The 20,514-nt window shown below is 46.9% G+C and overlaps 1 protein-coding gene across 2 annotated transcripts; it reads right to left on the reverse strand.

Annotated features, from left to right (window-relative positions):
* Positions 1–214: 214 nt before the first annotated feature.
* Positions 215–14,405, reverse strand: CLDN18 (claudin 18). 2 transcript variants are annotated; one of them, XM_035544892.1, is made up of 5 exons: positions 14,186–14,405; positions 1,622–1,786; positions 1,186–1,291; positions 830–940; positions 215–392 (listed from the first exon to the last, which is right to left on the reverse strand). In XM_035544892.1, exons 1-5 carry the CDS (start codon positions 14,403–14,405, stop codon positions 215–217), a joined length of 780 nt encoding a protein of 259 aa, XP_035400785.1. The 2 variants fall into 2 exon arrangements, with proteins under 2 accessions (XP_035400785.1, XP_035400784.1); XM_035544891.1 differs by lacking the exon at positions 14,186–14,405 and adding an exon at positions 6,446–6,665.
* Positions 14,406–20,514: the final 6,109 nt, after the last annotated feature.

A 20,514-nucleotide genomic window follows, 5' to 3' on the forward strand; every position in this document is an offset into this window, starting at 1 on the left:
ATAGAGACATTACTTTTGCTATAGGCATGCTGAGGGAGGGCATGCCTATAGCAATCAACCAAATAAAACCAATGTGGTTAGGATACCACCTCCAAGCGGGGGAAAAACAATACAAAACACAACCCTATTTACATACTGCTTTGTTTGTGTATACCTGTTTCTAAACTGAAAAATGTTCTGTAAAATACAGCATATCTCAAGCTCAGAAAGTCTACTAGACATAGTCATATTTTGAAGGGTACGAGCGTCCTCCGTCCTCGCTTCGAGGAGCTTCTTCATACCCTGGACCCTTCCTAGTCTTCGTTTCAGGTTCGTACCCCGAACCGACCTTATAGGGCCCCGTTCTGTAGGAGATGTTCCGCCCCGACGCGTTGTAGGACACTGCCTTGTAACTGGAAGAGACATGAGAGGTGGCATCAGCTACTGTGGGCTCTGTGACTCCCCTGTGCTGCAACCTGTGCTCCTGTTTGCTGTTGAGTTTTGGAAAACTGTACTGTCATTACTTAAAGTCGCTGAATATGATAAGCGCCAACCACCCACAGACAGGCTACAAGTCTCTCTCACATTTTTTCATAAACTTATCCTTTCTTTCCTGTGAGTAAATCGCTGGCTGAGTGAAGAACCTCCCAAGGTCTTCCCTGCGCTTCCTTTTCTCACAGCTAAACAACCCCGTTTCCCTCATCAGCTCCTCATAAGACTTGTTAACCATGATAACTTTTGCAATGGGGTCATTATGCCTACACCTGTCTTGTGGTGTACTGGCTGCATGCTGTCTTGCCACCCAAGGCCTCATGCAATACCTTCCTGTGTCCACCACAGACAGACTTACCGGGATTCTTCTGGAACCATTCCTCTGCAAGCAAGGCACATCATGATACCTCCTACAAGGGCCAGGCCGCCCGCCACCCAACCAACGAAGAGGGCTGAGCCAAAAGTGTACCTACAAAAGAGCGATGTGCCTGGTTACTGCCGTGTCCATGGTGTTTCTTCAACAACATCCCAGTCAATTTGCTCAGACTAGTTATCCTTATCTCCAGTGCAGATAAGAACTAGACTCAATGAATCTTCCAAGTCATGGGACCAGATTAATATGCACCCAGAGTTTATTTTTCCTTCAGCTGCAGCATGCCCTGGCCCTGAGGGAAATCTGCACCTTGCAGCATCCTGAGCTGAACAATCACCTACCTGTTCTGAACGTTCTGCATTCCCTGGTACATGTTGGTTGTGGACATCCAGAAGTTTGTGACCAGCATGTTGGCAAATACGGACACTCCAGTGATGGCACACAGACCTGAGATCAGACAGAAGGGTTGACTGAGACCCACGTAGCACAAGCGGTCACCTTGGGCCTTGAGGAAGCACCTTACAGCTTGGCTGAGACACTGCTTTGTGTCCTGGCATTGGTGCCTTATGGAGAATTGGAGATCCACTGTGTGTTTGCATTTCTGACACAATTTCTACATACTTACATTCCAGCAGCAAGAATAAAACTTCATACTTCAAAATCCCAAGTCCTACCAGCAGAAATGCCTGTGACCATATGTGATGAAGACTAGTCCAGTCCTCAATTTCTGGCAAACACAATGATTTGCATATGAAAGACACAACACCACCCACTTACCTGCAACAATAAACATGATGCCAGAGGTCAGAGTCATGTTGGCTTTTGCAGAATCCTCCATGTTGCCGATACGAATGCATTTCAGAGCAAAAATGCACACAAAAAGGCCAAGGATGCCCAGAACAATACCCACGATCATGAGGGCCCTCACAGCCTGGAACATTGCTGCAAAACAAATTAACAAGAGCCACAATGAACAACTGAATTGAGATTTGATGGAGCCTGGGAAGTTTTTAAAGACTATTTCTATCTAAAAATAAAAATGTTAAAGGAAAAAAGAACAACTAAAATAGTTTAATTTGCTGAAAGCAAAGACCATCCAATGGAAAACGGGCACCACATCTACTCTCAGCATAATTTGGGATGCCTCTGGAAATGCAGCTGTTTGTCTCAAGTTCCCAAAGAGTTTGATGGTTTAAACAACTTCTTTTTGGAAATGTTCATGGGTATTGGTCATGATTTATTCTGCTGAAATTGATGGAAAGGGGTTGGTATACAGCTGGGGCAAGTGCGAATCAGGCTTGGGTGGCCTTCTCTGTTGCTGCTCGAAATAAAGCATGTCAGCTGATTGCATTTGCATTGAAAAATATTTCATAAGAGTGGAAAAATCATGACTTTCTAATGTGAGAAAGTTAAAATAAAGCCTAAATTATCTTAAGATACTGATATTCCTACTCATTCTCAGTGTGATAATGGATATTTAACATTGCAGGAATATATCAGGTCCTTAATTTAAATATTGCAGGAGCCCCAAACTATATTGTTAGAAATGCCACAACTTTCTACCTGCATTTCAAAGTGGAATAGAAACTTTCTTTTCTTCATTTAATTTGTAAGGATTTGCTCATTTTACCTCTCTGTATTTATGTACATCGCTGCTGCACCTCTAACTTACATCACACTATTGCTCTGTTGTTGTTTGGCTGATCTGTTTTAAAAAAGCTGGAATTTTTCCATAACTGAACTGATTTGAGAAAGATTTTTTTCCCCAGGCAGCAATGAGCACAGAGAGCTCCACGCAGTTGTCCATGATATTCCAACCACTCTGTGACTCCAAGAAGAGTTCTGTATGTTCCTCCTTTATAAAACACATGGCACAGGACACGAGAAAATCACCTTGACCAATACTGCACATAGGCCAAGAGACAGCAACAAGGCTTCAGCAACGACCAACCCAGCATGTCCTTTGATTGCTTATTTGTAATATTAGACTTGTATACACCCATCCATGTTCATTAATATGACATGCGAATGCCCTAGCCCTGAATTTATTGAGCACATTGCCATCAAGGCAGGGTTGCTTGGTTGGAGGCAAGCTGTGATGCTGGTGGGAGCTGAGCACTGCTGTCCATCAGGCAGCAAAACCCCTCCAGGCTCCTCCTGGCTTGAATAGAAAAGTAGGGGGAAAAGCAAAGAGGAACATGCACCTTTTAAAATGGAGAAGTGAAGGGAAAAGACCAGGCATTTGAACACCAAGATGATTTTCTAATACAGGCACATATCCTGTCTTGCTTGCAGCCTGATGCTCCTCACCCTAGCAGAGACAGGAAAGCGGCAGTGCTGGCAGGGCATTGGGAGGATGTTGTCAAAAGTATTTCAAAGGCTGTTGTGACTTGGCCAGGACACTTTGAAGCCTCTTTTTGCCCTGCCATGAGCTCTCGCAGCCTTGGGTTTGGTTTTGATGCTTCCCTGTGCATGACACTCAGGGAAGATGACAAGAGCTTGTGAGTGATTGAGAGGGACAGGCAACATATCCCACAGCCCCAGCACCTGCGGTAACTCTGCCCATCATCCCTTTTACTGGGCTGGCCCAGGGAAGGGAAGGGAAGGGAACTGTTTACAAACCCTCCCCAGGACGGCAAGGTGTATGGAGCCTGAGCAGAACCACACCGGAACAACAACACCTGGACAAACAGCCATTTGCCATCCCACAAGCTGGGACTACATCACCTTCTCCCATCTGGCAGTCCCACTGGGGCTGCTGCTCTTATGACTCAATTTGCCCTTATCAGCTGATAACAAGTGCTAACGAGCCTGGGATTTTCAATCTCCCATTCATCAGCCCCCAGGTGCGAGCTCACTAGTTATTATTCATCCGAGAACAAGAAGCTGGCGGATATGCCTTATCAGCCCTCAAAAGGTGTTCGTGCAGCACCTGATGCAAAGCAGAGAGCTGTAAAGAGAAGAAAATCACAATACTCATTTGTCTTTACAATCACTTAAGTTTCTTTCTAACTGCTTGGTTTCAGGACGGGCAACAGAGGCTAATAAGGCAGACACTATGTATAAGACACTACGGGTCCTGATGGCAGGTCCTTGTAGCCTTCAGAGTCTGTCTCCAGGACAGTCCTTTGTTCCTGGGATGCTTTCTACAGACCTTCTGGTCTCTCTGTACCATCACTAGGGTGGTTCAAGACCTTTAAGAATAGGTGATCCGAAGCCAAGACCTCACCAGGATATCATGGGCTCACAGGAGAGATGTTCCCAGGGCTTTGAGTGCCCATGGAAGGGCATAAGGGGCAGGCCAAGCCAAGCACCTCCTGCAGACACCAGACTTCTGCTGGAGCACCAAAGTCCAAGTGTGGTGGATCTCCACTGAAAAGCAGCAATTTGCCACCATGAGAAGGGTAGAGAAGGGACACATGGCAAGGCACAAAAAAGTGCAAAGCAATCAGCTGTCGCTCCTCTCTGCAGAATGTCGGTGCCACGGGGGTGACTTATGCATTGTTTCTGCAAAGGGATGGAAGGGAAAAGAAAGTGCTCTCAGGTCTGCTGTGGCATTAAGACCCCTTCACAGGGATCCTGGGACCAAAAGTGAGAGCACTGCAGTATGAAGTGAATTCTGGCATCTGTCAGAAGTCCTCTGAAGAGAGCTGCTTTTCAAAGGCAGTGACCTCCTCTAGCAGGAAGGAGGGGAAGGTCACAGACAAACAAAGCAGGAGGCTAAGGAAAATAATTGTACCAGGAGCACTAGCTACCATACTGCCCTGTAGTTGAAGCCAAGCACAGAAACTACCTGCCTGTCTTTGCATGTGTATTTTGCATGGGATACAACAGCTGTGCTCGTTTTGCACACACACGATTTCCATACAAAGGGATTGTCTGCCAGAAAACAGTATCAATGCAAGCACATCACCAATAAATAAATAAATAAATAAATAAATAAATAAATAAATAAATAAAAAGTCTGCAATTTTGAATCAATTTGCATCACTATGTTTTTTCAGCCCTAAGCGGAACTGGAGAGCTGTCTTTCCCCCCAGTGTTGCTGTGAGTAGTGAGAGGTGAGTGAAACAAAGCAACTTAAAGTCATCCAAACTAACACCACCAGCATTTCTGTTACTAATACAAAATACAAAGGTGAAAATGTAAGTTTATGATGAGTGTGATCCATGGAATATAGAAAGTTTAGGGGAAAATGCTTTTTTTTGAGTTAACCAGATTGAAGCTAGGGCATTCCTTCTTTATGTTTTAAGGTCATCATCAACTAAATGAGCACATAAAGAGAATAAAACTGACAGAATATCTATGACACAACAGAAAGTGTCTGTGAATGCCTTGCACATTTCTTTGTTGCTTTATGACTTAAAAATAAAATGAAAAGTAGAATCTTGATAATGATTAATTCGCATCTAAGTAATGGTTAGCATTGCCTCAATGCTCTTTTAAAGCACAATCGCATACACACAGCACTATTATGATATGTAAATGTAGAGATCAACATGTGTATGTATGGTTTAATAAATATATTTTCTTCTGTCAAATGAATGTGGCCAGGTAAGGAGTGATGCCATCCACCAGCTTTGTTCTTCAAAATGAGCAAGAATTTACTTGGCAATCCCAAGGCTGGAGCCCCAGGAACACATTTATTCCATCACACCCCTCAGGATGGTCACAGCCTGTTCTCAAATGGCAAAAACCGCCACCAGCATCCTGCTCTTCAACACAGCATTTTCTCCTGCCTTGCAGAAGGGGAGGATGGTGGGCATCCGTGAGGGTACGGGCTGAGAGCCTGCCTTGTGCTTTCTTCTGCACCAGTCATTAGATGCAAAAGGCCTGCATGCAGTGGCACTTGTTTGCACCTAGCTGCAACAGTGCACCAAGAGTGAAAAGGCACTCAGAACTCTATTTGGTGCTTGGTGGCAGGGCATGGGTGCCATAGGGCACCGGGAGGCATGTGGAGCTGGGCTGGCTGCCCCCTTCCCATGGCTCCAGCTAGCTTGGGAGCACTGGAATACCCTCGCATGCATGGATGTGGGAAAAACTGCTCCTTTTGTACCTAACACTGTGGAAATCGCTAGCAAACAAGAAAGTAAAACCCCTCTGCAACCTACTGCTGCAACCACTAAAACTCCGCGGTGACTGAGCGCACCCTTCCCCTCCTCGCCCTGCCCATACTGCTCAGAGGCAGATTTCTTCCATTATAGAAAAAATCTGTATTTTATGGGAAAAATAATACAATTGTTTTCAGCAGAACCTGCAATTCTGATAACAACACAATACCCGCGCACAGCTGCTTTCCTTGTGCTTTGATCCAAAGGGGCAGAATATCTGCAGTCTAAGCATCCTCACTCTCCTCACATCAGTAATGGAGCTGAGCCCCCTGGCACTCATCCAGAGATCACCTACACATGCTCCAAGTTGTAGTCTGCACCGAGTAAAGGTATTATTTTGGTAACAAATACGTGCATATTTTTATGCCCATGCACCGAGAAGCCTGGAAATTTTATTCCTTGCAAAGTGCTTTAAGATTTCTGCTCCTGTTTGCGGGTGCAGAGCTACAAGAGAGCTCCTGGGTTAAACCTGGTGCATCTTTTGCCCTACCTGGCAGCCCAAGAATGGTGAAATACGGCCGGCACTCTGTAAAGCCTGAGCTCTGCCGCACGCAGCTCCTCCACAGTCCCTGATACTGGAAGACGGCTGTGACCGGGTTGTCATACAAGTCCTGCGTGCTCCACATATCCATGGCAGTGGACACCATGCACCCCGCAACCCCCAGTGACGAGACGATGAACCCCATCACCTGGCAGATGGTGGTGGACATGGTGTCTCCCCCAGCGAAAGGAGGTGAGACAGCCCCAGGGAAGCCGCAGACCTAATGGGAGCACCGAAGTCCTCCCGACTGAGCCACCAGAAACGCAGCAGCCCTTATCAGATGCTTTCCATTGAGCGGTGTGTTTGCACAAAGTGTTTTTGCAAGATAGTCCGGTTTCACTCTCACTGGGTCGGTTTGTGCTGGCAGGGCCCGAGATACGAGCTTTTGTCCTTTAGAAGTGCTTGTCCTTCTCAGGCTAAGCGGCCACACTCAGTCAAGTGTTGGGCAACCCACTCAGAGCTTGTGCCGGCCCCCGCTGAAACCCTTCACTGCCCATTGGGCTCCTGCTGCATGCTTGGCACGGCATGAGCATGCTGAGAGGGGCAGGGGGAAAGAGCACGTTCCCAGGAGAGCTCAGCACCCACAGCTCACCACCTCCTTGGCTCTCTGACTACACAAAAGGGGAGGAAATCTGCCAGTGGGCCAAGATGGGGACACCTCCGTGCCCTGCCGTCCCTGTGGGCCGTAAAAGAGGTGTGGAGGTGGATAGGGACACCAGTGATGAGCTCGGTGAGTGACATGGGGCCACCACCACAAACAGGGACATCGCCGCTCCTTGCAGCCTCCTGGAGCATCACCGAGGTCACCTCAAATGCTCAAGAGCCCCCAAATGACCCAGCAATGCTCCCCCAGCCCTGTTCTCCTCCAACCCACATCCCCATCACCACCATCATGTGGCCCCACCAAAACCTATGTGGGGGGCAGGGACCACTCAGAAAGTGCCTTTTTGCAGGTGCTTGTCTGCATTAGGTATGGCAGTGGTCCTGGAAAATGGGGCAGGGGATATAAGAACTAGGAAATGAATTATCTCTTGGCACAGCAGTGAAGTGCTAGGCTCAGGGGAGTAATACAAATCTGCCGTGATGCTCTGCCAATGGAGTGCAGTGAGATACAAGTACCCTCCGGACTTCACGCTCATCCCTTCTGATCCAAGACCCTGCTCCAAGAGATTTAGTTCAGCCCTGACCTAGAAACAAATTCTTGCTTTATCCAGCCCAGCTCTGTGCCACCATCCCTCTCCATACAATCTCCTGGTCATGACGCCACGTGAAAGCTACAAGGAAAGGAGGAGAAGCTTATTTCTGCAGATGGATGACTTACAGTGGGGTTATTACACATTGGCTATTCCTTCTGGAGAACCTGGGGCACCCGTTTTGCTTTTGGGACTGTGCAGAGGGCTGGTGGGCAGCAGGAAGTGCACTGGAGTGTGGTAGCTCCTCCTATGGCAACCAAAGCCATTTCACATCTTGTGTACAGCTATAGATCACAGCCATCAAAGCCCTCCAGGGCCAGGCACAAGATGTCTTTGCTTCCAACAATTTTATTCAAATTTAGTCATTTCCACTGGCAAGTTTACATCAGGGGAAGGGCCAGCTCCAACATATCTAAAGGTCAGAAGTAGTCAGCAAAAGTAATAATGTGACCAAAACCCATGGAAGTGAGCCCTCGAGAATGAGAGATGCTAGCAGCTGCTCATCCTCAGTGAGGAAGAGGGCACGCTCACAAATATCAAACATACCTCATCTGGGGTAATTCATAGTGAAAAGTCAGGGCTGGGGAGGACCTGGAAGCCGGGAGGACAATAACGGCTAGAAAAAGCAATGTAGCCAGCTCCACATCCCGACCTTTATGGCCCCACAGCCTGTGGCAGATGGGAGCAGAGGAAGGAGATGCCCAAATGTTGTCCCCATTCCCGTGCATCACTCCGGAAGGGCTGGTTATGTCCAAGCCTGATGCTGCCCAGCAGGTCCGAAGGACTCCTCTCCCTCTTGCCTTCTTCTTGCCACCAAGTGCCAAGAGGCCACATCTCTCTTTTTCCAGGCTAGACCATTTCTAGCCATGTCCCAGTGACCGGTGTTCCTCCAGGACATCACTCCTGCTCCCAAGGCTGGTGTCACCCTGCAGGATTTGCATGCAATGGCTTGCAGAGCTGCACACACACACACAAATGGACCCCAGGGCTGGTCACAGCTAAAAATAACCCCTTGGAGAAAAATATATATATAGATAGTGGAGGGAAATGCAAAGGACAAACATTTTCTTCCTGATTTTTTCCCAAGAACCTCCACCCAGCTCGCTGATGGCGGTGGCCCTCCTGCACGCCGTGTCCGTGTGTTTGCTTTGCCGGGAGGGGAGCAACCACTCCTTCCTCTGACCCCTTCTGCTGGTTTCGGCTGCCTGCAGCTGGAGCGGCACTTCCAGCCAGCAAGGAGGTTCCCTTCTCCTCTCCCTCTGCACCATTTCACACCCCGAGCCTCATCTCTCGTCCCACACACCTGCTGGAAGGAGTGTAGTCCGTCAGATTGTCCCTATTTGTGCCTCGGCCTGGTGGTCTGCCACCCAGGCAGTGCTGCCTCACTAATCTTCCCTTGGGGATGCTGTTTTCTGCTGCTGAGGTGGTAATGCTGCTTCTCATCAATGTTATTCAGGGGCATGAAAACCATGCAGCATGGTGGAGCAGTCCAAAACCATCACCAACAGCCTCCAGGCATGCGAGAAAGCCTGGATGAACCCGTCTGTCTCTGATTTCGAGGGCCCAAACCGAATCATGCCTCAGAATAGGATTAACCAGGGCAGGGACAGACATTTTCCCCCATATCCTCAGGAGTGCTCCCCCAGAAAATGGAGCTGAGCAGCAGCTTGGGCAATGGGGGTCATGCTGAGTCCTGAGCTGAGCAACAAATAAACCCTCAGCCACGCTCAGCACCCCAGGCACTGCTGTATTTGAAGGATTTTTAACTTTTGGGGAGGTTTTTATTTGTTCATTGCTGGGCATATTGCTTCAGGTGCTATCCAGCCAGCCCAGCATTAGCTGCTTGCCTTTTCTCATGCTCTGATTCGTATCATGCTTGTAGACACGGGACTCAAAGTCCCCACAGGTACCTTCCTTGGTGGCTGTTTGTAGAAAAGTTATGGAAAAAAAAAACAAAAAAAAAACACACAAACCTGTTTCCATCCCAATCCTTCCTCCAGCCTATTTTCTCTGCCTTTCTGAAATGTTCTTATTTTAAACCCAAACGTAGTGTGCTTGTTGTTAATGGTTGCTTCTGAGCCGCACACGATAGGGGAAAAATACATTTCCCTTTGCAAAAAAAATCTCATCGCACCATTTTCCCAGCACCCAGTCCAATAATAGCTGATGACCTGGAGGTTTTGTCTGAACTGCTGGCTCAGTGCACGACCTGAAAAATCGTTGCGTGGTGGGCAGCTGTAGAGCATGTCTCAGCATCTTTACCACCCCGATACCCTCCTCCAGCCACTCCTGGCATTTGTCTATGGCCCAGAGTGGCTGGATGGTGGGGGACCTCTCCCCAAGCATGGACCTGTTGTTCAGTCTCCACCAAGGAGGTCAAATTTTTGGGCCAGAGTGCTTGCCCTGCTGCATGATGATGCCAAGCCAAATCAGAGGAAGGGGCACGACATGGCACATCTCTCACGAAGACCAAGCTGCCTCACCAAGAAGCAGAGAATGGGGCTGCTCCCCACTCCGAGGTATACCAAACGAGGAAAAGGAAGGGTACTTTGTGACCACTCCCCTCTGCAACCTTTATTTCAGCTCATTCTTGCTTTATCTACCCAGGCGTCAGCTATGTATTATCTCAAAACTGTTCACTGGTTCCATTGCAACTCCTGAATGTTATCACTGCCTCTCCCATAAAAATCACCTACAACTCATGTTGACTTTAAAATTTGCAAATATAGCTCACACCCTGCCAGTCAGTTCCAGCTTGTTCAGGACGAAATAAAGCAAACCCACGCTTTTCTTTCTGTCCCTCCATTGCTATGATGACTGCAACCTCCGAAATATGTGGCCCACAGGTCCATAGCATGAGAAGGGCTGCCCAGCCTTTCTGAACCTTGGTGGGGAAAGGGGTAGTGGCAGCACCCCATCACATCTCAGGCATCCTTTACCCCACTGGTCTTCAGGTGGTCCAGACAGGTTTTGGAGGTCCCTCAGCAGAGCTGGCGTGAATGGAGATGCATCCTTCCCCACAAGCCTCTGAGCTGTAGCTCAGCCCCGACACAGCAATTAGCAGCCCCATCCTTACGAACATCCCGCAGAAATGCTGTTTCCTTGGCTAGTGGGCTGCCCAATCTCAAAAAAACAAAACAAAACAAAAAACAAAACAAAACCAAACCACCCAGAAACCCAGAGCAAGGTTTTTCCTAGGGCTATGCCAAAAAATGTGAGTTGGTTGTACATAAATAAAAATAAAAATAAAAATAAAAATAAAATAAAAATAAAAAATAAAAATAAAAACTTCTTAGAATTTCATTAATAGACTGAAAAAAAAAATCCAAGACAGCAAAAGACCCTTCATAGCCTAGAGTTCATGACAAGTCCAAGCCAATGCCTAGAGGACACAAATACCCTGCCACATAAGCCTGTATGGCCACTAAAAGTTACCAGCTACAGAAGTTTAATGGGATGCTTTCAGACTCAAAGTTTGCTGTTGGAAAATCTGAAATATTCTTATTTTTTAAGTCACCAGCCTTTTGTTACAGAGCTGAGAGATGTCTCAGCCTTTCTAGGAGGGTCAAAAGGGATTTTGTCTCAAGACCAAAATGCCCTTTCAGAAATGGCTGAACAGCTCTAGCTGAAGATGACTGGAAAAAAACAGACCAAAATAGAAAAGAGGAAGATTACTGCCAACGTTATTGTAGGTTAACAAACTTGTAAGCAACTGAAAAACTCTCATTTTTGCAGAAAGTGTGACTTCTGCAATAGGTGAAATAATCACCTTCACCAGTGCTTAGCTACCTCTTTTTCTCTATTATTTGTATGTTCAAATTCAGATCGTGTCCTCCAGACAGTCACAGTAAGGTCTGCCCACACACCGAAACAAGCAGCAAAAATAATAAGAGAAAGCAAAATCAGAACAAACAGGCTTAGATCTCAAGTGACACATTTCACCAGAGACTGACTGTTTATAGCCGAGCAGTGAGGGGGAGAGACATAAAGTACCTGTTATTTCTCATTTTCATCTATTATCTTGATTTTTCCTCAATCTATTTGAAATTAAAATTCCCAACTAAATTGAAGATAGATGATGGGCAAGGCAAGTTTAATCTTTGCTATGGGAGCAAGGGATTGAAAAAAAAATCCTCAGAAACCCAAACTTCACTGATGTACTCAGGTCACCTCGCTGCTTTGCTGGAGTCCTATTATTTTTATTCACTCTGGCACTATTGTTCCCAATATAAATTGCCATTGTCAGAATAATAAATAGGGGTTTATAATGGAAATGCTGACAAACCATTAACTATGGTGCGGTTTGCAAGGGGGGTTTAATGGAGATCAAGGTGCAGCATGGTTAGAATAAATGTTGTGACAATCTGCTTAAATAATTTCTTTGCAAATTAATAATTTCATTTTTAGCATCACTTTTTGCCCCCCCCGGCTGGGATGCAGCTGCCCTTCAGCAGCAGCGGGTGGGATGAGATGCCCGTAGGAGCAGATGAATACAGGGGATGGAGCACAGAGGCCTGGAGCTTATTTTTGCACCAGCTTCTCCAGAGACTGGCAGTGCCAAATGATATATAATGGAGGGGAAAGTGGGGGTACATGGAGTGACTTGAGAAAAAGAGCAAGCCCTGCTCATTAAAAAGAAAGAAAAAATCCACCTCGCTTCACAGGGCAGTGCTGATAGCACTGGCTGCAGAAATCAGCTCGTCGGGACAAAAGCACATGAATATTCACGTAGCTGCACACCAGCGGGGAAGGCAATGACCCCTCAGCACATTTGGGGGTTTTTACTGCAACTTCAGGAGTGTCAGGATCCCACCCACCTTTATTTTTAAAAGTTGTGCTTTATTATATATATATATTTTTTAATCCCTGTTTGTTTGTGCAATAAACCCAGCAATTCACCCAGTAGCTCTGTTGAACCTCTAAGGTGAGCGGTTCATTGAAAATCTCAACATTTAGGAGAGGATTTGGGAGGGACAGAGCCATCTCCAGCAACCAGTCGGATAAATGCAGGAAATCCATCCCCCAGCCTGATTGTTCTGTATTTGCATTTTAGGAAATTAATGCCCACTCTACAGCCAGCATTCTGGGGGCTGGGACCTGCAAGAAGGGCTGTAATCGCGCACTGCAGTGCTGGGATTTTTGAAGGTATTTCACAGCAACAAAAAGACCCCATATCTCAGGGATTCTCCAATTTCTTCAAAGATGAAAGTAGTTCCCAGAGATGAACACTTGAAAAGTTCAACTGTTCCTTCTCTAGAGTTACATTCTCCATAATTTTAAGCTTTACAAACTGAGGAAGTTCTTTGGTGTGTGGTGGGAGAGTGTGTGTGGGTGTAACTTAAGACTACATGGGGAGAGGATTTGCTTTTTACACCTCTATTTGCTCCTTGCAAGGCAACTTTAATCTTTATGTGTATAAGCAATTAGCCTGCTGGAGTCGAGTTTTTCCAACCTGTCCTGCCCCTTGCTGCATTCATTTTCCCCTGGGGAGATGTCTCGACTTTGACAACAGTGGTAGCATGAATCCAAGCCCTGCTGTAACATCCCCCTTTGGATGTTGTCCGTGGTTCACCTGCTGCAACTCACGGCTTTTGCCAGGGACCTCACAACAGGATGTCTAGGCAGGATCAGCACCATGTCCTTCTATCAGAACGCATGCCTGCACCGAGGACATGGTGTGAACACATGGGGACATCCACAGCCACAGAAAGCCATGGCTCCAGCAAGTGGAAGATGTTCATGGGCATCCCTGGCACCTGCATGAGGATGCTAACACCAGCTGGGAATAAGGATCCAGAGGTGGGTGAATTTCTGTTTTGGAAATGTCATTTTGCAGAAGTTCTGCAATATCTGCTGATATAATTGGCTTCTTCCCTCTGTTCTTGTGTTGAAGCACAGAGGGTAGATGGATAGAATAGCCTAAGTGCCCCTCTCCTCAGTGTATTAAGGCAAGAAGGAAATCCTGATAATCCTGTTGCAACCTAATTTTTCACAGCCCTGGGTACTCTGGGCTCAACCAGGACAGGAAGGATACCCGTGGAAGGAAAAACTGGAACTGAGGGAGAATTAGGGAGACATCCAGCCTGGTGTTGTTAGCCCATACAGTAGCAGGGTGAGCTGAACTGTGACTTATCCTCTTTGAAAAGGATCTTCTCGGACGCCAGCAACATTAGTGGTTCTGGTGGGAAGCCATGTGCACCATGCAGCTGGGGTGCGAGTGTACACCCAGGTCAGCCCCAGGTGCCTTGCCAGGACAACAGCTCGTCTACCTCATGCATAATCACCCATAATGAGTTTCGCTGAACCCCAGCTTGGCCACGGGAGCCGAGGTGCCTCCAAGGGCCCTGTCCTCCAAACCATGTCCCTTATGGCTAAAAGGTGGGTTCCCCACTCTGCACCGACAATCCCCCATCGTCATCACTTGCCCACAGCACCAGGCAGGAGGCAGTGCACCCACAATTCTGCCCTCCCGGCCCTCGCCACCAGCAGGCCCTACCTGGCAGCCCCAGGATGGTGAAGTAGCCACGGCACTCGGTGAAGCCGGAGCTCTCCCGGACGCACGTGCGCCACAGGCCCTGGTAGTTGAACACAGCCGTCACCGGGTTGTTGTACAGGTCCTGGGTGCTCCACTGGTCCATGCATGTCGACGCGATGATGCCTCCTATTCCTAAAGCGGACACCACGAAGCCCATGGACTGGCATATTGTGACGGACATGGTGCTGGTGGCTCGCTGGGCAGGCCCTTGGCGCGCACAAGCCTCCACAAGCCGGCTCTGGGGCACGCAGCCAGGGCAGACGGGACTTTTAGCTGGAGGCACAGCCTACGTCATGGACGGGAGTCAGGAGAGGTCTGGCCCGCGCCATACAAACCTACCCTTTCCCTTTATCTGTTTCGGTGAGATAATTTTCCTCGCTCAGTACCAAGGGCCGTTTGTTGCAGACGGCGTGAATGCCTCGCTCTCTGTTTACCTTCTCCTTCGAAGCAGAGGTGCAGCCAGCCTGGGCAGCTGGGGACCAGGAGGTCCCTTAAACCAGTCCCTTAAACCTTCAGAGGCAGCCACACGCTCCAGGGGGGCAGGCACAGAGATGCTTAAATCAGATGCAACAGATAAAAATGATGGAGAGCCTAGTCCTTTTCTGGCATGGCTGGCAATTCTGAGCCCAGTGGGGAGGTATTTATTAGCACCCCTTTATTGGGGGGGGTGTTTGTAGGTATGTGTAGGACAAAGTGTTCTACAAACTGCTCTCATCTCAGCTACACACAACCGAGTCCAGGACCAAGCTCAGGGGGGCCATGGGATAGACCACTGCCTCATGCTTGACCACAAAATTTGAGCAAAGGATGATGTGCGGCAGAGAGTAGCATGTAGCCAAGGGCAGTGCCCCAGCAGGACAGGCATTGGGATGGATCTTGTTGCATGGTGAAGCCAGGCTGGGAGCCAAGGGGAAGGGAGCTGCTGCCAAAGGGTGGGTGGTGGGAACCTGCAGGATGCTGAGGGAGCAGTGGGGAGGGCTCGTTTTGCTGCTTGACCAAGTCTGGCAGACAGCCTGAAGGAAAAATATCATAGAAGCAAACGTGTATCCTCACTCTCTATCACTTTTGAAGAGAAAGCAGGTATGTCACTAAGTATTGCTGTGAGACAAGAACATCTTAGAGACCAGACCTTCTCCTAGAGGCTCTCTTTGTTGGGTAATGTCTTTTTTGCCCATTCTGCCGCATCCCTCACCACTTCCTTCCTAGTGCAGTTTTCCACAGGTGCTGACCTGGCTGCAGTCAGGGATGTTGCTGGAGAGCTGCTCTCATGGGAGGGAGAGGACAGATGAGCCCTGTCTTGGCAGTGCCAGGCTCATGCAGGGCACTTGGAGGTCCAGGCTGGGTAGTTTAGAAGAAGTGGAGTTGAAAGGGACCTCGGAAAGTCGTCCAGTCCATTCCCACACCCACAGCAGGGCAACGCTCTGAGCTCTCTTTGGACAGTGTCCACAAGGGAGATGTTGCTTTTGCCTAGGAAAATTTATCCCAGAGTTTCAAAAATCAGTATTGTGCCTAATACTGAGTTTTGCTCCTCATTGTTCAAGAAAAATAGTGCCCAAAACTAGACACCAAAAAGGGAAAAGATGACTCCATGTTTCTCACCAATAGTCCTCTGGTTTAAATATGGCATTGCTCTGTTTTCCTCATTTTCTCCAAAAGAGCAGTATTGGTGAATCACGCTCACTCTCACAGTTCCCTCTCCCAGACCCTTTTTGGGCACAGCAATACCAGCCCCGGTGACACACCTCACCCACTGTGTGTCGTGGCTGCAATTACTTTCGGTATCAGTCAACAGAGCTTAATCACAGAAAGCTTTCCCGGTATCACACCGCCAAATATAGAGCCCAAAACTGGAGCGCAAATACACTCACTATGTTTGTCACAACCAGGGTCACCTGGCGACAGGCAGGACTCATGGCAGATGGCATGGCTTTGAATAAACTGAATTAAAGGTAGATTTGCCTCACATCTGATCAACCTGTGAGGCCTGGAAGACACATACGCACGGGAAAGCTGTCTGCAGGCAAAGGGACAGATCACCCCTCATTTTATTTCAATGCCTGTGCCAATTTACAGCAGCCAGAAGAATTGGGTAGAATCATTCACAAGCACAAATTTCATGGCAGTAACCACGAGGACAGTTTTATCTGCTGACAGCATTTTACAGTGAGAATAATGAAGGACTGAACTCCTTCAACCACCTTCGCCCACCAGCTTGACATGAGAGCACCACTTATTTCCCTCATTCAAAACTCATCGGCACCTTTATCACTTGTTTCTCATGCTGAAGTGCAATCCACACCACCACACTGGGCTCTTGCCATTGCTGTTTCCCCTCCCCTGTCCACCTTTCCCATCCGAGACATTCCTCCTTGAGTTCCCAGCATTGAAGCCAAACACATCCTGCCCTACCAAGGTTTCCCATAAAAGCTTGTTCCTAGACTGTTGTATTCCCAAAGCCGTATCCAAGAGTGAGGACTGGTCCACCTTCCCATGAACAGTGTTAGAATGAGTTTTGGTGTGAAATGTAGGTGCTTTTAATCAGTGGGATTTATTCATTTTAAAGGAACAGATTCAAACAATCAAAAGAGGGAAAAAAAAGGATGAAATGTGACTTTTCCTCTTTTTTTTCTTTTTTTTTTTTTTTTTTTTTTCTGTTACCTAATTTAACAGCTGAAACAGAAAAACTAAGCTTGCCCCAACATACCTCCTAGGTCTGGGAGATTTCTGCTATAAAAACATTTTTTTGACTTCTAAAAAGTGGAATAATGTTAGTTTAAACCACTTCTGAACAGCTGCCACCCCGGTATTAAAAAAAAAAAAAAAAAAGCAGCAGGAGATGAAAACATCTCCATAAGGTCAAAGATCTCACAGCATCTCCTCTCAAAATGAAGAGTACTGCACCAGAGCCGAACTCCACAGAAGCATACTTGTAAACATAGTTTTGATGCTACAAATAAGATCAAAGCATAAAGATGTGCTTGGGAATATTCACGTGCTTGTTGCACATCACCAAAACTCAGTAACTCAGTTAAGTTTGATTTTTTTCCACAGCTTCCACCTCTGAATAGACCTGATGGTCATGCAGACTGGAGAATTGGGGTGACTAGAAAGTGACACAGATCAGGACACCCCATTCTCATTTTCTCGTGTTAATAAACTGTCTTTGGGGGAAAATAACCTGCCAACACTGCTCACAATGGTGGGATTTTCAGTAAAATTAAGCGGTGGTGTTGGTGGGTTCAGTGTTTTGTGTGAATCAGCCTCAAAATTACTGCAATGAAAATAATATCAACAACAACTACAACAACTACAATAATAAATAATGGAATACATAAATATTGTAGTTCTGTATTATTATAATGCAATAAAACATTAATAAATTAATATAATGAATAAAGAAATAAATTATATACAACTTAGAAATAAAACATTTTGGGAGAAGACCAATTTAAAAATGGACATAATGGAAAAGGAAGACGAAGCAAGGAATTCAGACCTGCAATTTCAATTGTTCTGGGCCTCAAATTATAGCTGTTTCTGGTAAGGACTAAGTGGCACAATCTCCTCTCAGCCAGTTATCTCCCACAGAATGGCTATGCAGAGGTTGAAGCCTTCCCATGTTTTTCCAAGGGCCACTGGCCTCTGTTTAGCCCAAGTCCAGCCAGCTGTGTCCACTGTCCTCGCTGGCATCACAGGCCATGTGGAAAATAACGCCTATTTCAGAGCAGGGTTTGCTCCTCTGCCTGTGACTTTGGTGACTTAGACTGGCTTTAGCCATCCCTGGTGCCCCAAAGAAGGAGACTCTCGACAGGACCCTGCCGGAGCCACCAGTCCCATCCCATCAGCAACATCCGCGCTCCAGCTAACACATCTCCTCTCCTTCGCAATTCCACTGAGCCTCCTTCTTCCAGCATGGCAGTGAAGATTTCTCCCGAATACAGGATTCATCCCTGCCAAGGAGGACGCCTCGTCTGCCTAATTATTTTATTCATAAGCCAGCTGTAATTTCAAAGACATCTAGGTGACCTATCTAAAGCTAAGTGAATCCCTCACCCCGGAGGGGACCCAGTCTTCTTGATCCCTCTGGGGAGCTGGGGTTGGGTGGCGGAGGAGCTGCTGGAGGAGTGATGTTCAGCTGGACAATGAGGAACACATTGACAAAGCGTTCACATTATTGGCTGATAGGTCCGCATCAGTCACTCATTCACAAGCACAAGGTCTAAATTGCAGAACCAATTAACGGCACTAATAGCCCTTGCCTGAATTAATCTTTGAGACAAAAGAGGAGAGAAGTGGAAGAGCTATTAGCAAATCAAGCTGTACCATCCCTGCTTTATTGCAGGAATCTAAGTGTCTGTATTTGGCTATTATGAACTGACTGCAATTACAGCCCTCATTTAAAATGATTAAGTGGTTATAATTATTTTTCAATTAAAACTTAGATCTTCCATTTATACAACATTGCAGGCTTCAATTAAAGTCCTTTTTCCTCCCTTTTTGGGGGAGAAAAAAAGTGCTACTGTGCCAAAATAATCTTGCATCTTTTCTATCCATTAAGAGCCAAATAAGATGCTAATAACGCTTTTGTTTGCATTGCTCCTTCCTGGCCTGGCTGAACTCCTACATGGTGAAGCAGATTAAATGCTGGGCACAACACTTGCAGTACCTGCTGGAGGTCAATAGAAACGAGCTGGGGAAGCGGTATGGGCCTCGGCTGCTTCTCTGAAACAAGATATGGCCAAGTAAAACTTAGGTTAACCACCCTCAGGGCTATGCATGCAGTAGTGCAATTGTTATTTATAAGGCGGGTTCGGGTTGGAGTGCCTGGGGGGACTTGGGTTGTCTTTTGCCAAGAACGAACTCACTGAGACATGCACGATTGGAGTGAGTGGGGCTGCAGAGGAGCTCAGGATGGGTTTCTTAAAGGTCTGGATTTAAAAAATATAATCTGGGGGGAGGGAAGCCATAAACCTCATACTTGAATTTTGCAAAGTGAAATTTTTTCTACTTTTCACTTTGAAATGTCATTTCTCTTTCTAACTTCGCTTATAGGGACATGAGGGGGTTTAGAAAAAGAAAGGAAAGTGAAAGGAAAGGATGTAAAAAAGTGTTTGAGATGGAATGTGTTGGTCATTCAAATACAGTCGGTCAGCCAAATGTATTTTCCTGTGATTTTTTTAGCCACAAGACCCACCCCAAAATGACTTTTGCATATCTTTACCTATATAACGTTAGAGCTCTCAAGTGGCATTGCTTGCCCGTGACTTCTATGGCCAAGTTTGACTCAGGAGTGTTAGTCAACAGGAGAGAAAGGCAGCTACCATCAGAAGAGCCGTGCCACACTGAGAAGTCCCTCCTTCCATCACTGGGTGGCCTCTAACAGAGCATGCCACAGCAAGTTTCAGCCCAGAAATGCTGGGTGCACCAGGAAATTGTATAGACAGTGCATCTTGCAAATACACAGGGAGCACGAGGTGGAGGGGGTGACTCAAAGGAGCAGGATAAGAAACTGTTCATAGCAAGGGAGGCAAGATGCAGGCACATTTTTGGTTTTCCCAATGGCCAGAGCAGCAGCCACTGCTTCACGTTCTCAGGGTCTCCAGGGAAAGGGCATAAAGGAGCAATTTCCCTCCAGAGGCTCGTGAGCTCCCCCTTCACACCTTCTTGGGCATGGCCAAGCAAGATTAACTTCTCAAGCAGGGTGAATTTCGTGCCACCTCTCAATCCAGATCTGATCCCTAAGAGCAGTGAAACAACACTCCTGCCTGCCCTCAGGAGGAGGAGGAGGAAGAGGAGGAGGAGCAAATGTACTGCAGGGAGAGCTTTGTCCACCAAACAGAATTCAGGAGAACTCATGAATTGCTGGTTGTTTCCCTGTTTTGTGATAAAGAAAAACCCTGAAGGAGCAGCAACACAGGAGGCAGCACCTGAAGACGAAGGGCAAGCACAGGACCCATCTGAACTCAACTTATCTTGACAGCCTTCTCTCTTCCCATCTGAACCCAGCTTATCTTGACAGTCTTCTCTCTTCCTTTTTCTTTTTTTCTTTCCATTTTAATTGATTTTTCAGTGTTAATATTAACCCTCACTGAAATGGCCCAGACAAACTCATTTTCAAAGGAAGCAGAAAGACCAGACAAGCACACAGGAGCTGGGACCTTCGAGTGGGTCTTGAGGACAAATGAACATCATACCCTGCTACAGCAGCTTTGGTGCCTGAATTTGACACCTGGACACCTTTATGAACCTATCTGGCAGAACTGTTGATAATACTTCTTCTCTATGTGTTT

Source organism: Cygnus atratus, chromosome 9, assembly GCF_013377495.2.
Source record: "Cygnus atratus isolate AKBS03 ecotype Queensland, Australia chromosome 9, CAtr_DNAZoo_HiC_assembly, whole genome shotgun sequence".
Classification (NCBI taxonomy): Eukaryota; Metazoa; Chordata; class Aves; order Anseriformes; family Anatidae; genus Cygnus; species Cygnus atratus.